We start from the raw sequence: 19,267 nt of genomic DNA, 5'->3' as shown, positions 1-19,267 counted from the left end.
ATAAAAAAACTTCCCCTTCCATAGTCTCCTCTCCTTTTCCCTATTCTTCTCAGAAACAGCTGTTTAGTTGAGGGTCCCTTGGATTTGTGCTTAGGCTCCTTCCTGTGTCTCAGTCCAAGTTGCCAGGTGTATGCCTAGTTAAAAAGTCTGTAAGTCAGACTTTGGTCTCCTACCCAGTCTTTGCTGGCACACCAGTCAGTGTGGACAGTGTTGGGTGGGAAGCTTTCTTGACTATTTTATGGCTGATGGTTGCTTACTGCACGTAGGTTCAAAACTCCAAACTCAAAAGCCTTCTAGACATAGCATTCCTGAAATTAGCTCTTGTGAGTAGTAGTTAGGGAGCCACCCTTGGTCTTTGAGACATCACCTTCCATTCAAGTAAAGAGGGTTCCAGTAAATGGATTTGACCAAGTGGGATGCAGTTCCAAATTTACACAGCTCTCAGAACCTCAGTCCGCAGCTTCTCATTTTCTCTCTCACATCCTCCCTCATTTCTCATTAACCAAGGGTTCAGCTTTCTACTTTTCTCCCAATATTTCTGACCAAAGGCCAGATCTCTCAATATTCGGAATGCTTCCCTGATTTCCAGAGGCAAACCTCTTCTAAATAAAGATGACTATTGGCCACAAAATTATCTGCAGAAATGAGCCTGTTTAGGCTTGAAAGTTTTACCCCTTGGATCACTACTGGGCAGGGCTAGGTAGGCTTTTGATGGCACACAGAAAGACAAGGTCTCTGGAGTTTATCCATCAATAATCTCAAACTCTCTACCGAGTTTTTCACTATAGTGAGTAGAATCAACCTCGAATCATGTGATTTTGAGGTGTTGGGTCCAGAGTAACGTCTGAGGGTACCCAGGCTCAGTGAAGGAGACTGGCACAAACCCAGTGAACTGACACACTTTAAGGCTTGCTTATTTTTCCTGTTTGTGGTTTCCTCCTTTAGCAGACCTTGAAGTCAACAAAACTCCCCACACGGTGGCTCTCTTGACTAAAGTTGGGCATTGAGCAGTGAATTTTAAACAAGTAGTCTTGGAGATTTTAAAATATTTTTCCAGATTGAACTCATTTCAGAATTCAAGTGGGAGGCAAAAGTGAGGATTTTAATGAAGTTCACCTTTGACTTGCAGAGAGGTAGAAGTCAGGAAAAGCCAATGTAGGCAATAGCTCTGGGCAAGTTTGTTAAGAAAGGCTGCTCTGCTGGATTATCCTTCTTATTCACTGCAGGCTCTTTGTGTAAGGGTTAGGGAAGGCAGCCACCAAGCATGTAATATAGGCACTCCTGCAGACAGATGTAACACAATACAGAGAGAAATGAAATGTCTCCCACATAGAAGAAGTTTGTTGAAAGTAGGCTGTCTAAGGCTAGATGGAAACTAAGAGAAAACAGGCAGCTTTGGATCATTCATAGCCAGGAAATAAGGAAAAAGTTTGATTCATGGAGGAAGAAATAAATCTCAAAAAGTGGAAATAGCATTAAAGATGAGTGATTCATTTTTGCCCTATGCCTTTGAAAAAGTATACAGAATGGCATATTTAAACACTAATCCCAAATCACACTAACAGGAAACACTCCTACTTAATTGTAATTTCCTCTAATTTTTGTGTGTATAAGATCCAAATAGTTAAAATGCACACTAATAGTTATTGATGTTTCTATTCCTTTTGAAAAGAAAGACACTCAAGATCTTTGTGGACCAGAAAGTTGCTAATCTGGAATTACTCAGGGGCTCAGAAATTTCCCGGTGGATGTGGTCTTTCCTTATTGCTTTCTTCTTCCCATTTTATTTTTTAGTTAAAAATATTAACTATTCCCAGGGAAGTGTTCCTGGTAGCAATCTTCACCAAGAAACCTTGGGCTAGGAATCCTCCTGCCTTCCCAGTCTATATTTCCCTAAACAGAATTCAACTTGTGAGAGAAGTGTAGGGCACCCATTTCTCACTCTCACATTCTTAAAATTTCAGTTCTTGCAGAAAACACAACACCATGGTTTCACTTTTTAAAATCAGTAAGAGCCACAAAGGTTGTGAAAGTGTGCAAACAAGGAAGGTTGAAATCCAAATACAAGGACTAACTATGAAGAAAAAGCTCCGCACGGAAATCTAAGGCAGGGATTAAGAAGGTTCTGAGCATTGGGATATTTGTGGACACAGGATGCAAGGGGAGATGGATCTGAACAGCAGGGCGATTTCGACAATGAATTGCCACAGTAAGAACACCACTGTCAAACCTTCAGATTTAGAGACTGTGGTGAAAATTAAGCCAGTGGCAATTTTCAGTGCTTGTAGCATCTGCGCCCAACAGTTCAGCACCCAGAGCCTGGACAGCGCCACAGGCTTTGCTCCCAAGGCAGCCTTCCCTTCTCATCAATCTACTCAGAGACAGACTGTCAACACAGCCAGACTCATTAGATAGTTACTGAAAATCTTCTAAGACTTCCCTTTCAAACGCAAAACGCCTTCCACATTTAATTGCCTATCTGAAAAAGCACAAGCAAGAAATTAAAGGGATCGAAATTAAATTTATTAATGGGAGAGCTTGATCTAAAGATCAGAGTTGTCCTCGATGGGGCTTGAGTAAAAAGTATAAAGAAGAGACAATAAAAATATGACTTCACCATCCCATAAATTCTACGAATTCTTCACTTGTCTTTGAGAAATGGGTGAAATCGAAAACCATCAAAATAATTGAACTTCTTAAAAATTGGATTGTGCGAATGAAAGGTGTTTATGAGAAGCTGATGACTCCGGATCTTATCATCCTGGAGGACAGCACAGAATAGTTAATATGTTCCTTGAGGGACTAGGATGCTGACGTCTTTTACTGATACCGGATCATTACGTGACTGAGAAAAAAAAAGGAAGTCATATCATGAATAAAAATCGGAGCACTACAGTGCAACCAAAATATTCTGTACTTGAAGGCAACTGCAGACAGATGTTGACAAAGAGGTGTCTCTTGAAACCATATACGGGTAGTTTTTTTTATTAACTGCATATATAAATACGAGCAGAAGGCCAGCCACCTCTGTCAGCATCAGCAGAAGCCCCATCTTCAGACGCAGCCTGAGACCTCGGAACAGAGAAGGTGCCTCTGACTCTTGCAAGCTGCCGGATCATCTCCCACAGAGGCTGGCAGCCTGGGCTAGCCCTCTCCTTTCCTATCCTCCCTTCTTCCTTGACTTTCCCTCTTTTTCTTACCCACTAGCTTCTTTCCCCAGGAGGACTTAAGGCCATTCTACTCCCCCTCCCTTTGGCTGCTCGCCTACTCTGTCTTCTACATCTCTCTTCTCGCCCACTTCCTTCAGTGTCACGCTCCTTCCTAATTCTGTGCGTCTACAAAGTTTTGAGCGGAATTTTTGCCTCGGCAAACAAGTCCCCCCCAGCTCCTCCAGCTAATTCCCGCGGCTTCTCTCCAGACACCAGCGCCAGACAGTGAGTGATGCCTCTCGGGTTGTGATTCCAGCCCGGAAACTCAAAGGAGCCCTTTGCCCTCCGTCCTACTTGGCAGCCAACACTCTTCTAGCAGCGGTAAGAGTCAAATAGTAGGGGGGAGGGGGGCTTTTACCATACCATACTAACCGATTCAATTTACTATAGGCTCCCTCCCGCGTGCTGGCAGCAATATCAGTGTACGAGTTAGCCTTCTTTAGTTCAAGGTCTGGCTAGTTACTGGGTACACACACATAGTTATTTTTTCGAATTATACCAAGGGAGAAGTGGTCAGACGCACCAGCATGGCTAAGTGGCGTTGAACACAAGGAGCCGCAGCTTCTCTGGCTCCCCCAGCTCCCAGGAGTTTTTTGAGGTTAGAAGGTGGAAAACCAGGGGCAATCTCACTTACTGCGTGCCCTTTTTTCCCCTCCTGCTTTGTAGAATGACCATGTGTAGCGGAGTGAGGCTGGCCTTGCTGGTCTACGGGATAATAATGCATAGCAGCGTCTCCTGCTCACCTGCCGCCGCTGGACTCCGTTTTCCTGGGATCAGGTAGGTGTTAGCATAGGCTGAGCTAGATTTTCCTTTCGCCAGACACCACTTCCCGGTCGCCTCCCTACAGTTCTGGATCGCATGCTGCTAAGCATAGCTTCCTGCGCAGATAGGGCATTTCTATAGCCTTTGGCTAGGTACCAGGTCCTTAGCTAAGCCGGGGAGGGGGGGGGGTGGTCTGGTCAAGGAAGCTCTCGTATAGCCAGCCTCACTCCCTCCTCACCAGTGGAGCCCAAAAAACCCACATAAAGGGAGTGAGTTTCCGACCCTTGTAGAAACCTTCCCTCCTCCAATTTGTCCAAAGGAGGGGTCAAGATTCCTCTCTCTGCTTGGCTTCTTTTACCTTTTCTTAGGATGAGTTGGAGAACTTCCGCTCCCAGAGCAAAGCCCGGGGCTGAGAGTGAAGCTCGCTCCACTTTGCTTTGTTACTGCCCATTCTGGACTATTGGGGCGGGGTCTCTCGCTCCTCCGCCCTTCCTGTTGTCTCATTCGAATTCTTTTCCACTGGAACAGCTTTCTTTCAAATGAATCCTTTTCAGCTAGAGTTTGAGCCCTAAACGTCTTAGGGGTGGGGGTCTTGGTCAGCCAAGGTTAAGGAAAAGCTACTTGAGAGACAGAAACACAAGAAGGAGACAGCGAGGGAGGGGGAAGAAACGGATGCGAAGGAGAGAAAACCAGCAGGCTAGAGGGGTTGGGAGGACAACCTAGCCCACTTGGGGATGCAGAAAACCTGATTTTTGTCTTGGCATCTGCTTCTAATTGTGCGGCGCTGCCCGGGTTCCCTACTTCAGCCCCAGAGCCCACTACTTGTATGCGGGACAGTGGAAATGCGTGGGTACGCCTTACATGGGTGCGGGGTGGCACTCAGGACAGTCAGGAGCACGCGGCGACGAGCTGATTCTTGTAGCCGCGCCCAAGAACCTCTGCCTTTGCGGGGCATCTGCCCATTGATGTACTGGCAGACAGGAATCCTCTCTCTTCTTTATGAGGACGCCTGTATGTGGGCGCCCAGAAGAGCAATGGGTGGCTAGAAAGATCCTAGTTTAGGGTCTGGGGGCATACCGGGAGGTGGGAGCTTGGATGTGCGCGGTGCGGAGGATCTCACCCGACTCTGGTCTGTCCAGGGAGGGCGAAAAGGCAATAGAGCGACCCAAGTACGACGGGACTCTGCCTGGGCAATGTTATTTGTCCCTATTATATTCCGCGTATCTCCAAGGGCCAAAAGCCACTCGGCTTTGCATTTTTTGTCCTCCTCTGCCTGTCCTCTGTCGGGCATGAAGGTGATATGTGAGGAGCCTGAGATCCCTGGATACCTACGGAATGTCAGTCCCCAGTCGACCCCTTCCCTTGCGCTCTGGAGTTGAGATGGAATCCAGCCTCCGCTCTGTTGCTAATAGATCAGCAGGAACTCTTTGTTTAATGGACTCGAAAGCCCTCTTCCTTTCACCTCGGTCTATTCTCAAAGTTCCGTGTGCTTAGCACTTTTCCTGGGTGATAGGCACTGGAGCACACCGCCACACCACAGAATGAGCCAAACTAGCTAAGTTTAGGGGCATCTATTATTCATGTTCCTAGCAGATTCTCTCCAGCCCAAAATAGAAGCCGGAGGTTCTCTGTGACCTACATCCGCGCAGGGAAGGGCTCCCCTGGGCTGGACGGCTTGGATGGGGGTGGCTGCTGCCAGAGGTGGCCTCCTGAATCCTACCTACCCACTCACCCTCCTTCCATTCTGCTCTTGGTCTAACTGCCTTGGCTCATATCATCTCTTAGGATCTTTCTGGTGCGTTCTAAATGCTATTGGTGGGAAGAGGGCTGGCCTTCCACTTGGCCAGGTACTGGGGTCTACACGGTTGTTCAGTTCTCTTGGGATCATTTATCCGCTTGAAGAGACATGAGCGAATTTCCTTGTGAAGTAGGAACTGCTGCTGCGGTGTAGTTCCCTTACCTCGTCCCTAGGACTGTTCTAGAAGAAAAGACAATTCTTTGTGGGAGGCCATAACGAAGAAAGAAATTCTTGGGACCTGGCAGAACTGGGAGAGGTACTTTTGACTCTCCTTCTGGCTATCCCACAGGCCAGAAGATGAGGCTTACGACCAGGACGGGAACCCGGTGCAGGAGTTCTACGACTGGGACCCCCCGGGCGTGGGGAGCCCCGCCTCCGCGCTGCGTGACGCCTACGCCCTCTACTATCCTGCGGACAGGAGGTAGAAACCCGCCCGACTTCCGCCTGACCTGACCGGGGGGCAGGGGGGTGGGGGTGGGGAGAGGAGGGAGGGAACCCGGTAGTTGCTCTAAAACTAGGGCCTTCCCACGAAAGTCTAAGTCTCCCTTCTATCTGGGTGAATCCAGAAAATTAGCAGACAGATACCTGTGAACCTGAGGCCGCACCACGGACTGAAAACTGCGGCGTGAGAGGTGTCCGTGAGTGTGCAGCTCCGTAGGTCGGGCGCTTTCAGGTCACCCCAGGGCCAGGACTAAATCCTATCTTAGATTTATCCCCGGGAACTTCCCAAAGTAACTTCAGGTCCTGTGTCTCTAGTAGTTGTCCGGTCATCCTCCTCGAAAGCCCAGCAAGTGGGGACCTTGGTTGTCACTTGAAAAACCGAGGCAGTGAGTGACCCAAGTCTCATACTTTGTCTCCCCGTTAGAGATGTCGCCCACGAGATCCTTAACGAAGCCTACCGCAAAGTCTTGGACCAGCTGTCCGCCAGGAAGTACCTGCAGTCGGTCGTGGCCAGGGGCGTGGGGTAAGAGTTTGTGACAGAGTTAATCCGCGGGTGGGGAGAGCGCCAGGTTGGGTGACAATACTGCGAGCGCGTAGGGAGGGCGGGGCATATCTCGTACGTTTCTGCGCTACCGAGCGCCTGTGCGCGGGAGGGTGTGTCTGCGTCCAGGCTTCTAGGTGGAAACTACCAGCCTCGGGCGGAGATCTAGAAGTTGGGCTTTTAAACTTAAGAGCCAGAGACCCCGTGTGTGTGTGTGTGTGTGTGTGTGTGTGTGTGTGTGTGTGTGTGAGAGAGAGAGAGAGAGAGAGAGAGAGAGAGAGAGAGAGAGAGAGAGAAGAGAGTAGAGAGAGTAGGAAAATTGGGGTTTGGATCCTTGTTGAATGAGAAACAAGTTAAATCAAATGGCCCCCTTACCAGTCGTTCGAAACCCTCGAGGTTCGTGGAAGCGCTTGCCATAATTTGGCATCACGTTTACTATGAAGGCAAACCTAAGGCACAAAGTCCCCAGTTTAGATACTTGAAAGAAACCGTTTTTGCTCCGGCCAGACAAACCAAGAGCTAAGGTCTTGCATGTGTCAGCAGAAGGCAACATTTAAATAAAGCCCACGGGGAAGCCGATTAAATTTTAACCATGAATAATTCATGCGGTGAAAAATATTGCCTACAGCCTGTCGCTTTGTATCACTGTCACGTTTTTTTCCCCAACTTAACGTAGGCAAAGAGAGAGGAGTATCCGTGTTTGCCTAGATTTGTGGGATCGATAATTTAGCAGGAGCCAGTGAGGCCTTTAGCAACCTTTGTATGTCCGGTAGTGGAAAGGTACAATTTAGCTAGAAATAGTGATAATGTAATCTTGAGAAGCAACCTTTGGAGAAAAGATTAAAGAGCGAGCACTCTCCGGACGCCCGGGATGCTTTAGAAATATCTAGAAAGATCTGAAAGGGTCCCAGTCGTAGAAGTCCTGCAGCGTGTTTCCACAGCTAGGAAACTGTGGGTGGGAAGGAGGGTCCTCCGGGTCTCTGTCACAGTATTCCCGTCAGCTGGGGTGCGGCAGAGTAGGGCTGCGCAGGGAAGTTCAGAATCCCGTAGGCTCCCGCGTGGGGGTAGGGCACACTTGTTTCTTTCGCACACACTCAACGTATCTCCTGCCCCGCCCCCTCTCCTTGCAGCGAGAATCTAGGCGGCGGCGCAGCGGACGACCGGGCACCCCTTACCAAGCGCCACTCGGACGGCATCTTCACCGACAGCTACAGCCGTTACCGAAAACAAATGGCTGTCAAGAAATACTTGGCGGCCGTGCTAGGGAAAAGGTATAAACAGAGGGTTAAAAACAAAGGACGCCGAATAGCGTACTTGTAGCGATGAGTTGCCAGCTACGGTGTGTATAACATGAAAATTCGTTTTCCAAACTGACTGACCAGTCATCGCTCATGTGTTCTTTCCAAACATGTATTTATGTATGAAGTAAAGCCATTAAATGACTATTTTGATAATAATATTGTTTTTCTTTTTACGAAGCACTAGAGAATGCACAGATATACTTTGTGGACCAATTATTGATATATATTATAAATATATATTAAGAATATATATAAGTATAACAGAGAGCAATTCTTAAGCGTGCACAAGGATTGAAATTCGCCTGAGCTGTTTATGTTTTTATATAAAATGAATAGAAAAAATAGACAATCATTGTTTTGAATATTACTCCTATTTTTGTAAACTGGAATTAAAGGATAGTATTTTTATCCACAACAGGCCTGAAGGTACCAAAAATGGCCGTTTGCTACTGTACAAAAAACAATGATGCCCTGCTCCAGGGGAATTCTGAGGTAATGACTGGGGGAATTGCTGAAGGGCTTCCTTTCCCTGTGAGTCTCTGGGGCAGGCTGCTTGAATCCCAGCCTAACTAACTCAAAGGGGCTTTGTCCCACTGGCTGCGGGCAATTCCAATACTTTGGCTTTCTTTGATTCTCCTTTTATGTGTATTTGTCTCTCCTCAGACTCTCAGCCCAGAAGGAAATTCTAATTAAACAACAGCTCGATCCAAATTGTGCTTCTCCCCAGAATTTACGTCATTCCCTGGGAGAAAAGTTGAGGAACTGTACAGAGGAGATCGGCTTGGAGATAAAGCTCTCTTTTCTGTACTTCCTGATTCTCCAGGGAACCGACTATCCCAAGGTTAGGGCAATTGGAACAAGGTGAAAGAAATAGAGGCGGATTGGAGGAGGCAGAGCGTGGGTGGCAGAGGAAGACTCTGCTGAGGGACTGGTTTGAGAACTGCCCCAGGTCTGAGAATCTGGGGGCAAGCCCAGCCCCTTTGTAGGTTCCACTGCCTGACAAGTTGGGTGCTGGATATTGGAATCGAGTGCAAAGTACAATGTGTTTTTCTCCAGTGCTGTCCATGCTTCTCATTTTGTGAAATGGCCAGGATCCCCCTCTTTGAATCCTATTCTGTAGAAGCCACCCCTGTTCTTTGTGGTTTTTCTGGAGAACTCTCCTTTCTACCCCTACCCTCCTGCATTGTTTAAGAATCATTTGCCATTTACACTTCTCTTAAGTTTGTGAATGCTACTCATTTTTTGTTGTTGTTCGATGCAAGCAGTGACTGTGAAGTTTAGGAACCCCTGTGTAGCTACCACGAAGTAATTATGCACTAAATATGAACCTTTTGTTTCTTGTTTATTGAGTTTGTAGGTAAAATGTATTTTTCTACATTATGGCTTATTGCTTAGTAAAATTGTTTCATAAAACCAATCTTTGTCATATTAGAATGTGTAGTGTTCCAATATTGCTCAGTTTGACTAATTGATAAATCATTTAAACCCCATCTTCATATGTATGAGTACTATCTTATATCTCTGGTCAAGAGTGGGGTAAGCAGGGTCCCACACCCACTCTTGTATCCTGTCTTGGCTAAAGAAAGCATGTCTGTTTCTTGTCAATTTCTTGAACATATGTGGAGTAATCTTTATAAACAAAAGAACCTTTACCCAGTAACCAAATCAAGCAACAACAAACCAGCAAGTCTCCAAATTTTAGGTACAAATTTTCAAAAAATAAAAAAAAAAAAACAAAAACAGAAAACAGAAAAAAAAAACCCATTAGTTTGTAAAGTTTAAAGTACTTTTCATTTTTCCTGTACAGATTTGGTTAGTATGAAGTCAGGCATCTAAAAAAACAGAACTGTATTTGCATTCCCAGGCGGGTGGATGGATGCTGTCCCGTGATCACATTGCAAACAGAGAAAGCAGGCATTTGATCTCAGCCTGTGTCCGGCTACAGGATCAATCTTTATTTCTGCAGTCTCCTCAGGCAATGTGACCCGGGATGCAGTTTGCAGCTTTAGTGCCTTTCTTTGCCTTTTAAATCGCCACGAATCACAGATGGCTATTTAGTGGCCCTACAATGCTGCAACACATCGGCTTGCGTTTTAGTCTTAATTATTTGTTTCTTGGATAATGGGCAGACTTTTCTGTATTTGTGTCAGCTGTTAGTGGTGAAACAAGGCTCTAGTGAACCTTTTCTTTATGAAGTCTAACTTAGTGTTCACGTGGCTAGTGGCAAGCATTTTACAGTGATCACCCAATTTAACCTTTTGTATACTTTTTAGAAATGCCAAGAGCCTTATTAACCTGGAGCAGATTTATGATATAGTGATGATATAGGTAGATGTTAGTCTTGAAACTCTTATTTTGTGTGCAACTGATTATAAAAACATATTAACCAAGCATTATTACACACATAATATCTATAATTAGGTCTTTGATAACTGTTATATAAAGCGTGTAAAATTTGTATGAATAAATTTTTGTAAACAATTCACTTTGGTCTAATGTTTGGAGAAAAAACATATTCAGGAAATAGTCATTTTTAAATCTTTTAAAGTACTATATTTCTTTAACAGCCATAAAATTTTTTTCATGTCTGGAATATTTATCAGCCTAAACATTCATGCATTTCATAAATTGTACTCTAACATATGTTTGATGAGGTACTGGACTCAACAAAAAACTTTAAAGTAGCTGCTCAGATGGAGAAGCCTAAGAAAACACTAACCCCATGAATAGATAGAGATGCTAGAACATTTGTAAGCTACATAGATTAGTTTCTGTCTGCTGGTATGTACACATATGGCTTAGTATTCAGAAAGTCACCAGGCAGTGGTAGCATATCATATTGAGTGTTAGGAACACTTGGAAAGTAGTTATTTAGCTTTTTAAAAAAGTACCTGTATACTAGCTAGGTCTTAATGAAATTTTGTTTAAAAATGTTGTAAATAATCAGTTTGGGGACTGTAGAATGTATTTAGAGATGTGAGTTATTGTTCACTAGAATGTTTTCAGTAGAAGGATCAAGGACACGATTAATCAGCGTTAACAAGAGTTTTAAAAGAAAATGTACCTTGAAGCCTAAAGAAAAATAGTAAGGTCATCTGTGGATAATATAGGCTACTAACTCAAATTAGTAAGATTTAAAGGAAAGCCTTCATATGAAAATCCCATACATTTCCAGGGGTATTTTTGGTATCCTTGTCTATTTCTGGGTTAAAAATACTTTGAGAATCACTAATCATAGTTCATACCATTTAGTGTAAAATATCATATTTTCATTCTAAAATTACTAAAATTAGTTGGACTCTATTAAAAAATCACTAAATATGTCACAATAGTATTTAAAGGCTAGTAAAACTTCAAAAATTATTCTTAGAGCATAGCTCAGCATTTTAGAACCATATATGGAAGAGCCCAAATCTAGAAATTAGGTATATGTAGAAAATAAGAAAAGAATAAAACATAATTAGTTTATATCAGTTTTATTAGCTAAGGAAAATTTTTTTCTTCATTTGTAGTTTTCCTCTTTCTATGTCACAGTGTAGTAAATGAAAAAAATGGAGAAAGACAATTTGTTTCAATGAGGGATAATATAATGATTTGTCAAAGAAGTAAAAAAAACGCCCTAAACTTGGCTGACATCAAGTGAAATTCAGATATGCAATTTCACTTGGTGTATTTTTTATACGGGATAAATTAAATGCTAGGCATTAATATGAAGATAGTTGAGTTTTCAAGGGTCTAAAATATGTACCTTGCTGCTGTAAGGACTGGGACCATAGAGATCCAATATAATACAGATTATACAGCTGAAATGGGTAGGTATACTGGTCAAAGAGCTTGACTGACATGTAGTTGCACTTTTGTAACAAGATAATTGGGGCCTTCTTATCCAAAGATGCAAAGTCTAGGGTTACACCAGAATCAATGAGCCTACATTTTAAATAAAAATGCTACACTGGTGTGTGTTAAGTTTAAGACCACTTAGATTTAGAATTTGATGACATATATAGATAGGAACATATATTTTCAAGTTAGTTATTTTTTTATATTAAATAATCATCAGGTTATGATCCTTGCATAAATCAGTAAAAGTCACATCTGCATCCCCTCCCCTGCAAGAATAGACATTAGGCTTTTGGAGAAGTACAATAGCTCATTTAAGTCATTAAGATCACTAATTAGTATGATTTTTTGTGAGTATTCTGATTTCCTGCCCCCCCACACACACTTATAGGTGGTTCCTAAAGGAGAGTGATTTTCTAAATAGAATTTTAGAACCTTCAATCTCATGGTTAGACAATCAGTGATATGTAGAGAGCCTTGTTGTAGCTACCTGGTACTAATTATGGGGACCAAGAAATCAACTTCCAGTTGTATTACATCTCAATTTGGTTGTAACAGTTTTAAACCTCTGAAATGTTCACAAGATGACATCACTTGGAAGTGTCACTATGGCCTCAAGCCACCCTTTACACCAGTACAGTATTAGAAATCACAGCTAAATTAGTAGCATACATGTTCCCCTTGCTGTTGCTCTTGCCACTACACTGGATCCCTACATCAACTTGCAGTTTGTCATTGGGACCTGGATAATTCTCCTTCAATCAAACAGTTTTAGCTCTTTTGTATCCTGTCCTTTGAAGAGCCAGCACTGTCACAGAGTTCCAGGTTCTTCCAGTTACTTTTCTATGACTCTTTTGTGACCCCCTTTCCCATGAGAATTTTTTTTTGCATATACTTATAAAAGTAGGTATATACACCAAACACTTACCATAACAAATCATACATCTATTTTTGAATAATTTTACTTTTTATAATAGATGAAAAGCAAATTTTGCATACTAATGATCTTATTTTTGTTAGTATTTGCATACTAATGTACTTATTTTTACATAAATAATTGACTATTGACTGAGTATTATTTGATACTGAAGAATATCTTCAACCTTTATCAGAGTTAATTGATAATTTATAGTCAATGATACCGAGGATGCTGTTTGCATGAATACATATTATAAAATCTCAGAAGTATGTTTAAGGTCATTTTAGATAAATCTGGAAATTAAACTCTATTATTGTGCCAAAATTTATATATTGATTCTTTAATATGAAACTCAAGTCAACATTTAAACCACCAATCTTAAAAATCAAGTTCAATATAGTCGAAAGTCTAAATTGATACCTATTGAGGAATGAGTAAGGAATACTAAAATTCTTTGTTTCCTACAATCAAACCATTATGGTTGTATAAAAACATAAAATATTTTGTGTATAGCAACAACACTGAGTTCAAAACCTAAAATGGTCTTGAGTCTGAGATGAGATGGTTCAGACCGTAATTACTGGCATTGTGTCTGGTGTTGCAGTACACAAAGTACAAAGTGTAAATATTGTGTGTTCAGAACAAAGGTTGCCATGAAGTCATATGAAACACTTCTGATTCATTTTGCGCTTGGGTTTGGAATACTTTTTTTGCTTTTCTGTTTTGGGAAACCTTTTACTGTTGTCAGATTTCTTCCGGACATGTTCAGTTACACGACACATGGTGAGATTGCAACACACAGTTTGAGAAGTTGTCCTTAGAAGGACAGCTTCACAGTCTTTGAAATGAGAATGTATTTTTCTCTATTCTGGTAATCTCTCTTGACCTGTTATATCTCCTCTACCTGTTCAATGTCAATCAACTGTAAAGTCCAAGGACTCAAGTCTCCTTCCTTCCTCTGTATCCTCCTTTGTGTGCCCCCACCTCTCTTGTTGGCCTTAGACACAAACCCCTTTGCCTCTATATCCCAACTGCTTTCACACTACAGCAGATTGATCAAATGCCATGAGATAGTAATCCCTGCCTAGGATAGAGGAAAAGAGGTATCTTAAGATTCAAAGAGGGAGCCGGGCGGAGGTGGCCCACTCCTTTAATCCCAGCACTCGGAGGCAGAGGCAGGCGGATCTCTGTGAGTTCGAGGCCAGCCTGGACTACAAGAGCTAGTTCCAGGACAGCAACCAAAAGCTACAGAGAAACCCTGTCTCGAAAATCCAAAAAAAAAAAAAAAAAAAAGATTCAAACAGGGAACTAAACTGTCCTCAAATTGATAGAGAAACTTCCTTTTCAACTAGAATGTAATTTAAAACATGATTTGGTAGATAGGAAAATTGAGATTATAGAACAATTTATATTTCCTTTATGTTTTTTTTTCTACCAACAGTTTAGTATTCTAGCAGGTGACACCATCTGCTTTAAGTTACATTCTTGCTGAGTGTTATAGAACACTAACTCGGGAAGGGGTAGTCTGTGTGCAACACAAAGATAATAGCATGTCGTTGTGCCTGATTCATTTTTGCTTAAACACCCCTAATTTTGGTTGATTAACAATACATTCTCTATACAGGATATGAGTTTATGAGATATTAACTGACTTCTAGATACAGTCAATCAAGATAATTGAATCCCTTAATAACAAGTCATACCTGTTATGTGATTCATTTTAGGATAGTGCGATTAGAGAGGACTTTTTTTCTGGATGCTTCCAGGAAAAATGTTATTTCTTTCCCCTAAATAGTTGGTATATAATGTCACACCATACAAGAAGGCAGCCTCAACTATGGAAAGATGGCTCAGTGGTTACAAGTACATACAGAAGATCCCAACTACAGACATTTAATTGGGTTTACATTACCAACCATGAATTCCTCCATTGAAGCAGCCTCTGTTCAACTAGAAAACAATTGGAAGTCATGTATACTAGTGTGCACATTTTCCAGGCAGATTGATAGTGCAGTAAGTCCACAACTGATAAACTGCTGCTGATTCTCCTAAACAGTCTTCATTTAGTCTTTGCAAACTATCAATGTTAATATGGAGCAAGCTTCCAGCTCCATTTCAGCTTGATTTCTCTTTTCCCATATGGAAAATATGTGGCATCTTGAGCTGCAGGGTCTTGCTATCAGCTGGTAACCAAGAGAAGTGGCTACAACTTAAACTGTTTTGGGAGTCTCTGGTGCATCCCTGACAATGACCTTCAGGGAAGCAACCCTATCCCTGGCTTTTATTTAATAGCATATCTTCTAGAAAGAGTTCTCCAGCCATGCAGGGTATCTTTATTCAAACTTACTTAAAATCATTAATTTGTAAACTACAACAATTCTTTGAGAGTATGTCATAAAGGCTCTACACTCTTCACTGAACAATTTTTTTGGAGACATGTTCTCATGTGAACCAGGCTGACCACAAACATGCCATGTAGTTGAGTGGTAAGAACATAGGCATGTACCTGATCTCTATATCTCTATAGTCCCCAATTCTTTCCCTCCTCCCCACCCTCCCCCTCCTCCTCCTCCTCCTTCACAAAATCTTGTTTATGATGTTGCTCAGACTAGCCTCAAACTTACAATCTTTCCATGAAAGCACAAACTACTCTCTCATTCTTGCTATCATTCTCTGACTCCTACAAAAATGTATTAACTAGTTTCCTGGGTCCTTCAACTTCCCAATATCTCTTCTCCTTTGTCTGTTCACGGTTTTCATGCCCTGTCTGTGACTAACTTATGGATTCTCCCTATGTGTTCTTTCTCTGATCATTTTGGGTGCCTTGGGTCAAGCCTACAGGTGTTTTCTCTGGTTGTTGAGGGCTTGTTTTTGTTTGTTTGTTTTAGCAAATGGATGTGCTTTGACACTGCTTCACTCCAACTTTATGTTTTCATCTTTCTGTGGTCTTTCCTATAGGTGTCATTTTCCCTCTTTAGTGTCTCTCAGATGTCACCTACCATATTCTGAAAACAAATGAGAGTGAAACAAAACTCCCTTGGCTTCTTACCCTCACCCTTGATTTGTCTTTTCATTTTAGATTTCCATCTCAATTTCTTGCCATTTTTTTGTCCTTTTACTTTTTTGGGGGGTAGGGGGTATGTGTCTTTAACTGTACCACACTTACTAAATCCAATAACTTTGCAGATTTATTTGGTATAACATCTCCTTTGTTCCCAGAACATTACTTTTCACCCGACTCCTCGAAGTTGACATTCTTTGACATTTTCTTTCTCCTATCTCTCCACCCTCCATTCCTGTCTCTGCCTTTTCCATTGCCTCCTCTTTATCCTCAGTGTGTCTAGACTCACGTTCTACCTCACGCCCCCACCCTGTCCCTATTCCATAATATTTATACACTGGATTTAAGTCCTTGTTAGAGTGTTCAAATGCCTCGTTGACATAGTTGCCTTTATGTACACTGGACATCCCCCACCCAGTGTATTCCCAAATGAAATCATTCATCACACATTCATCTGCCTTCCTGGTTGTTGCCACTACTCTCTGCCATACTACTCAATCTATGCACTTCAGAGTTTCTTCCCTTCTCTCCATTCATGTAGTAGGCCATTCAGTTTCAGGGATTTTCCAGCCCCATTCCTTCAGAAACTCACACCTGACATAATCACTTTGGTTAAAGTCCAGTTAGTCTTTTCACCTATGTAGGCTAAACTTGATTGTTCAATTATTGCACAGCTACCAAAGCCTTTGAAAGTTTTTTAAAGATCTTTGAGATGACCCTGAGGAAATCCTTTAGATACCTGAGATGGAGGCTTGGTAAAATGAGCATTGGTCACCTGCATGTTCTAGAATATTCTATCATTGTGATAATTGATAGGATCAATTTTTGCCAACAGATTTCAGAAGATATTAGGGTAGAAGAACTTTGGTAAGCATAGTTTTCCAAGTCCCTGTTGTTCCCTGGGGAATAGTGGGCTAAGGCAGACTAGCAATGCTAATATGCCATTCAGGGGAAGTTTTTTCAGGTAAAGGGAAGACCAAACCTAATGGATTTCTAATTCTTTTTTTTTTCATCTACAATGTTGTGCTGACTGTTTTGTGTGTGATTTTGACACAAGCTAGAGTCATCAGAGAGGAAGGAGCCTCAGTTGAAAAAAATGCCTCCATGGGAACCAGCTGTAAGGAATTTTCTCAATTAGTGATCAGTGGAGGTGGTCCATCAGCCTATGGTGGGTGGTGCCTTTATGGCCTCTGCATCAGTTCCCAACTCCAGGATGCTGCCCTGTTTGAGCGGCTGCCCCGACTTCCTTTGGTGGTGAACAGCAATACGGAAGTGTAAGCAGAATAAACCCTTGTCACCCCAACTTGCCTTGTGGTCATGGAGTTTTGTCACAGCAATAGAAACCCGAAGACAAATGTCGTAAAAGCCTAGCTTAGTTCCTTTGCTGTTTATAGGATTGCAAAACCTTTTATTCATAATCCACCTGTGTCTTACTTCCTGACTTTTTTGTATTATTATGTTTTGCTCTATTGCATATAAATTATCTATTAATAGTCAGAGCATACTGCTGTACAGCAGATCTATAGAAAATTTCATCTTACATACCCTTGGAAGATTTCCACAGCTGCCATCATTCTATATTCTACTTTGACGAGTTTGACCACTTTGGAGACCTTATATAAATGAAATCATGTATTGCTTGTCGTCCTGTCACTGGCTTATTTTACTAAGCATGATGTCTTCAAAGTTCATCCATGTTGCAGCATATGGTGTCCTTTTTACAGGTGTCTTTTTTGTAGACCAGGCTGGCCTTGAACTCACAGACATCTGCTACCTCTGCCTCCCGAGTGCTGGGATTAAAGGTATGAGGCACCATCATTCAGCTGACCACATGTTTTTTTTTTAATAAACTTTTTCTTTAATTAATTTATTTCCCGCCAGATCAGTTTCCCCTCCTTCCTTCCTCTCCTCCCAGTCCCTCTCCCAACCTCCTCCATCCAACCCTCCTTTCTCTTCCGAAAAGGGCAGGCCTCCCAAGTATATCACCTAGCCCTGGCATATCAAATTGCAGTAAAGCTAGGCACATCTTCTCCTATTAAGGCTAGATGAAGCATCTCAATGAGAGGGAAGAGTCCCAAAAGCAGCTAACAGAGTCAGAGACAACCCTTGCTTCCCCTGTTAGGAGTCCCACAGGAAGACCAAGCTCCACAACTGTAACATGTGCAAGGGCCTAGGTCAGTCCTATGATTGGCAGTTCAGTCTCTGTGAGTCTCTAGGAGCCCAGGTTAGTTAATTTCTGTGGGTTTTCTTGTGGTGACCTTGGCACTCTGGCTCCTACAATCCTTCCTGCCCCACTTCCATAGGATTCCCCAAGCTCCACCTAATGTTTGGCTGTGGGTCTCTGTATCTCTTTCCACCAGTTGCTGGGTGAAGCCTTTCTGATGACAATTGAGCTAGGTAACAATCTTTGAGTATAGTATAATATCATTAGGAATCATTTCATTGACTGTTTTTTAATTGCCAGTGATGTTTGGCTCTATCATAGGACTCTGGGCTGTTTAACCTATGGGTTTTGGCCATCCAGGCAGTGTCAGAGGTGGATTCCCTCTTATTGTATGTGTTTCAAGCTAGAACAGTCATTCATTGATTGGCTACTCCCATAATTTCTGTGCCACTTTTAACCGAGCACACTCGGAGGCAGGGCAAATTACAGGTCAAAGGTTATGTGACTGACTGTGATCCCAGGTCCTCCACTGGAGGTCTTGCCTTGCTACAGAAGATGACTGATTCATGTTCCATATTCCTCATTGCTAGGAGTCTTAGCTAGAATCACCCTCATCAATTCCTGGGAGTTTTCATTGCACTAGGTTTCTTGCTGGTCCCAGAGATGCCCCCTGAGTCTAACTGTGTCTCCTTGTACTCTCTCACTTCATCCTCACAACCTGAGCCCTCCTGGGTTCCCATACCCACTCCCCATTCAGATAGCCACCCCCATCCACCTGTAATATCTGTTCTATTTCCCATTCACAGTGCGATTCATGTATCCCCCTTGAGTTCTCCTTGCTACTTAGCTATTTGGGTCTGTGCATTTTAGCATGGTTATCCTTTACATTATAACTAATATCCACTTACAGGTGGGTAATACTATATTTACCTTTCTGTGATCACATGTTTATAATCCATCCATCTATTGATGGGCATAGTAGTGAATGACTGTGTCTTGGCTGATGTGTATGATGCTATAATGAGCATGGTGTTTTAACAACCAATAATGGTATACCTTTTCAGAAATGAATTTCAAGTATTAAATTAATATAGTCAAACACTTTTTCATGATTTTGAAAACCTCCCTTTATTGAAATGTTCACTTTGGTACCTGGTAATGTGAGTATCAGGCCAACATTCCAGAGAACACATTCTTGGAGTGTCTGAGATTCTAGGCCCTATGCTGAGAT

General features: G+C 42.4%; 1 protein-coding gene across 2 annotated transcripts; it reads left to right on the top strand.

The window, feature by feature from the left end:
• Window positions 1-3,021: 3,021 nt before the first annotated feature.
• Adcyap1 (adenylate cyclase activating polypeptide 1) lies at window positions 3,022-10,495 on the top strand. Of its 2 annotated transcripts, XM_057758680.1 has the most exons (6): window positions 3,022-3,530; window positions 3,876-3,986; window positions 6,059-6,190; window positions 6,635-6,733; window positions 7,882-8,022; window positions 8,471-10,495. In XM_057758680.1, exons 2-6 carry the CDS (start codon window positions 3,877-3,879, stop codon window positions 8,517-8,519), a joined length of 531 nt encoding a protein of 176 aa, XP_057614663.1. In that variant the 5' UTR covers window positions 3,022-3,530; window position 3,876; the 3' UTR covers window positions 8,520-10,495. The 2 variants fall into 2 exon arrangements, with proteins under 2 accessions (XP_057614663.1, XP_057614662.1); XM_057758679.1 differs by having other exon boundaries at window positions 7,882-10,495.
• The last annotated feature ends 8,772 nt before the right edge of the window (window positions 10,496-19,267 follow it).

This window comes from Chionomys nivalis, chromosome 26 (assembly GCF_950005125.1).
Source record: "Chionomys nivalis chromosome 26, mChiNiv1.1, whole genome shotgun sequence".
Taxonomy (NCBI): domain Eukaryota; kingdom Metazoa; phylum Chordata; class Mammalia; order Rodentia; family Cricetidae; genus Chionomys; species Chionomys nivalis.
The sequence above is the reverse complement of the archived record's forward strand: the minus strand, read 5'-3'. Positions and strand labels throughout refer to the sequence as shown.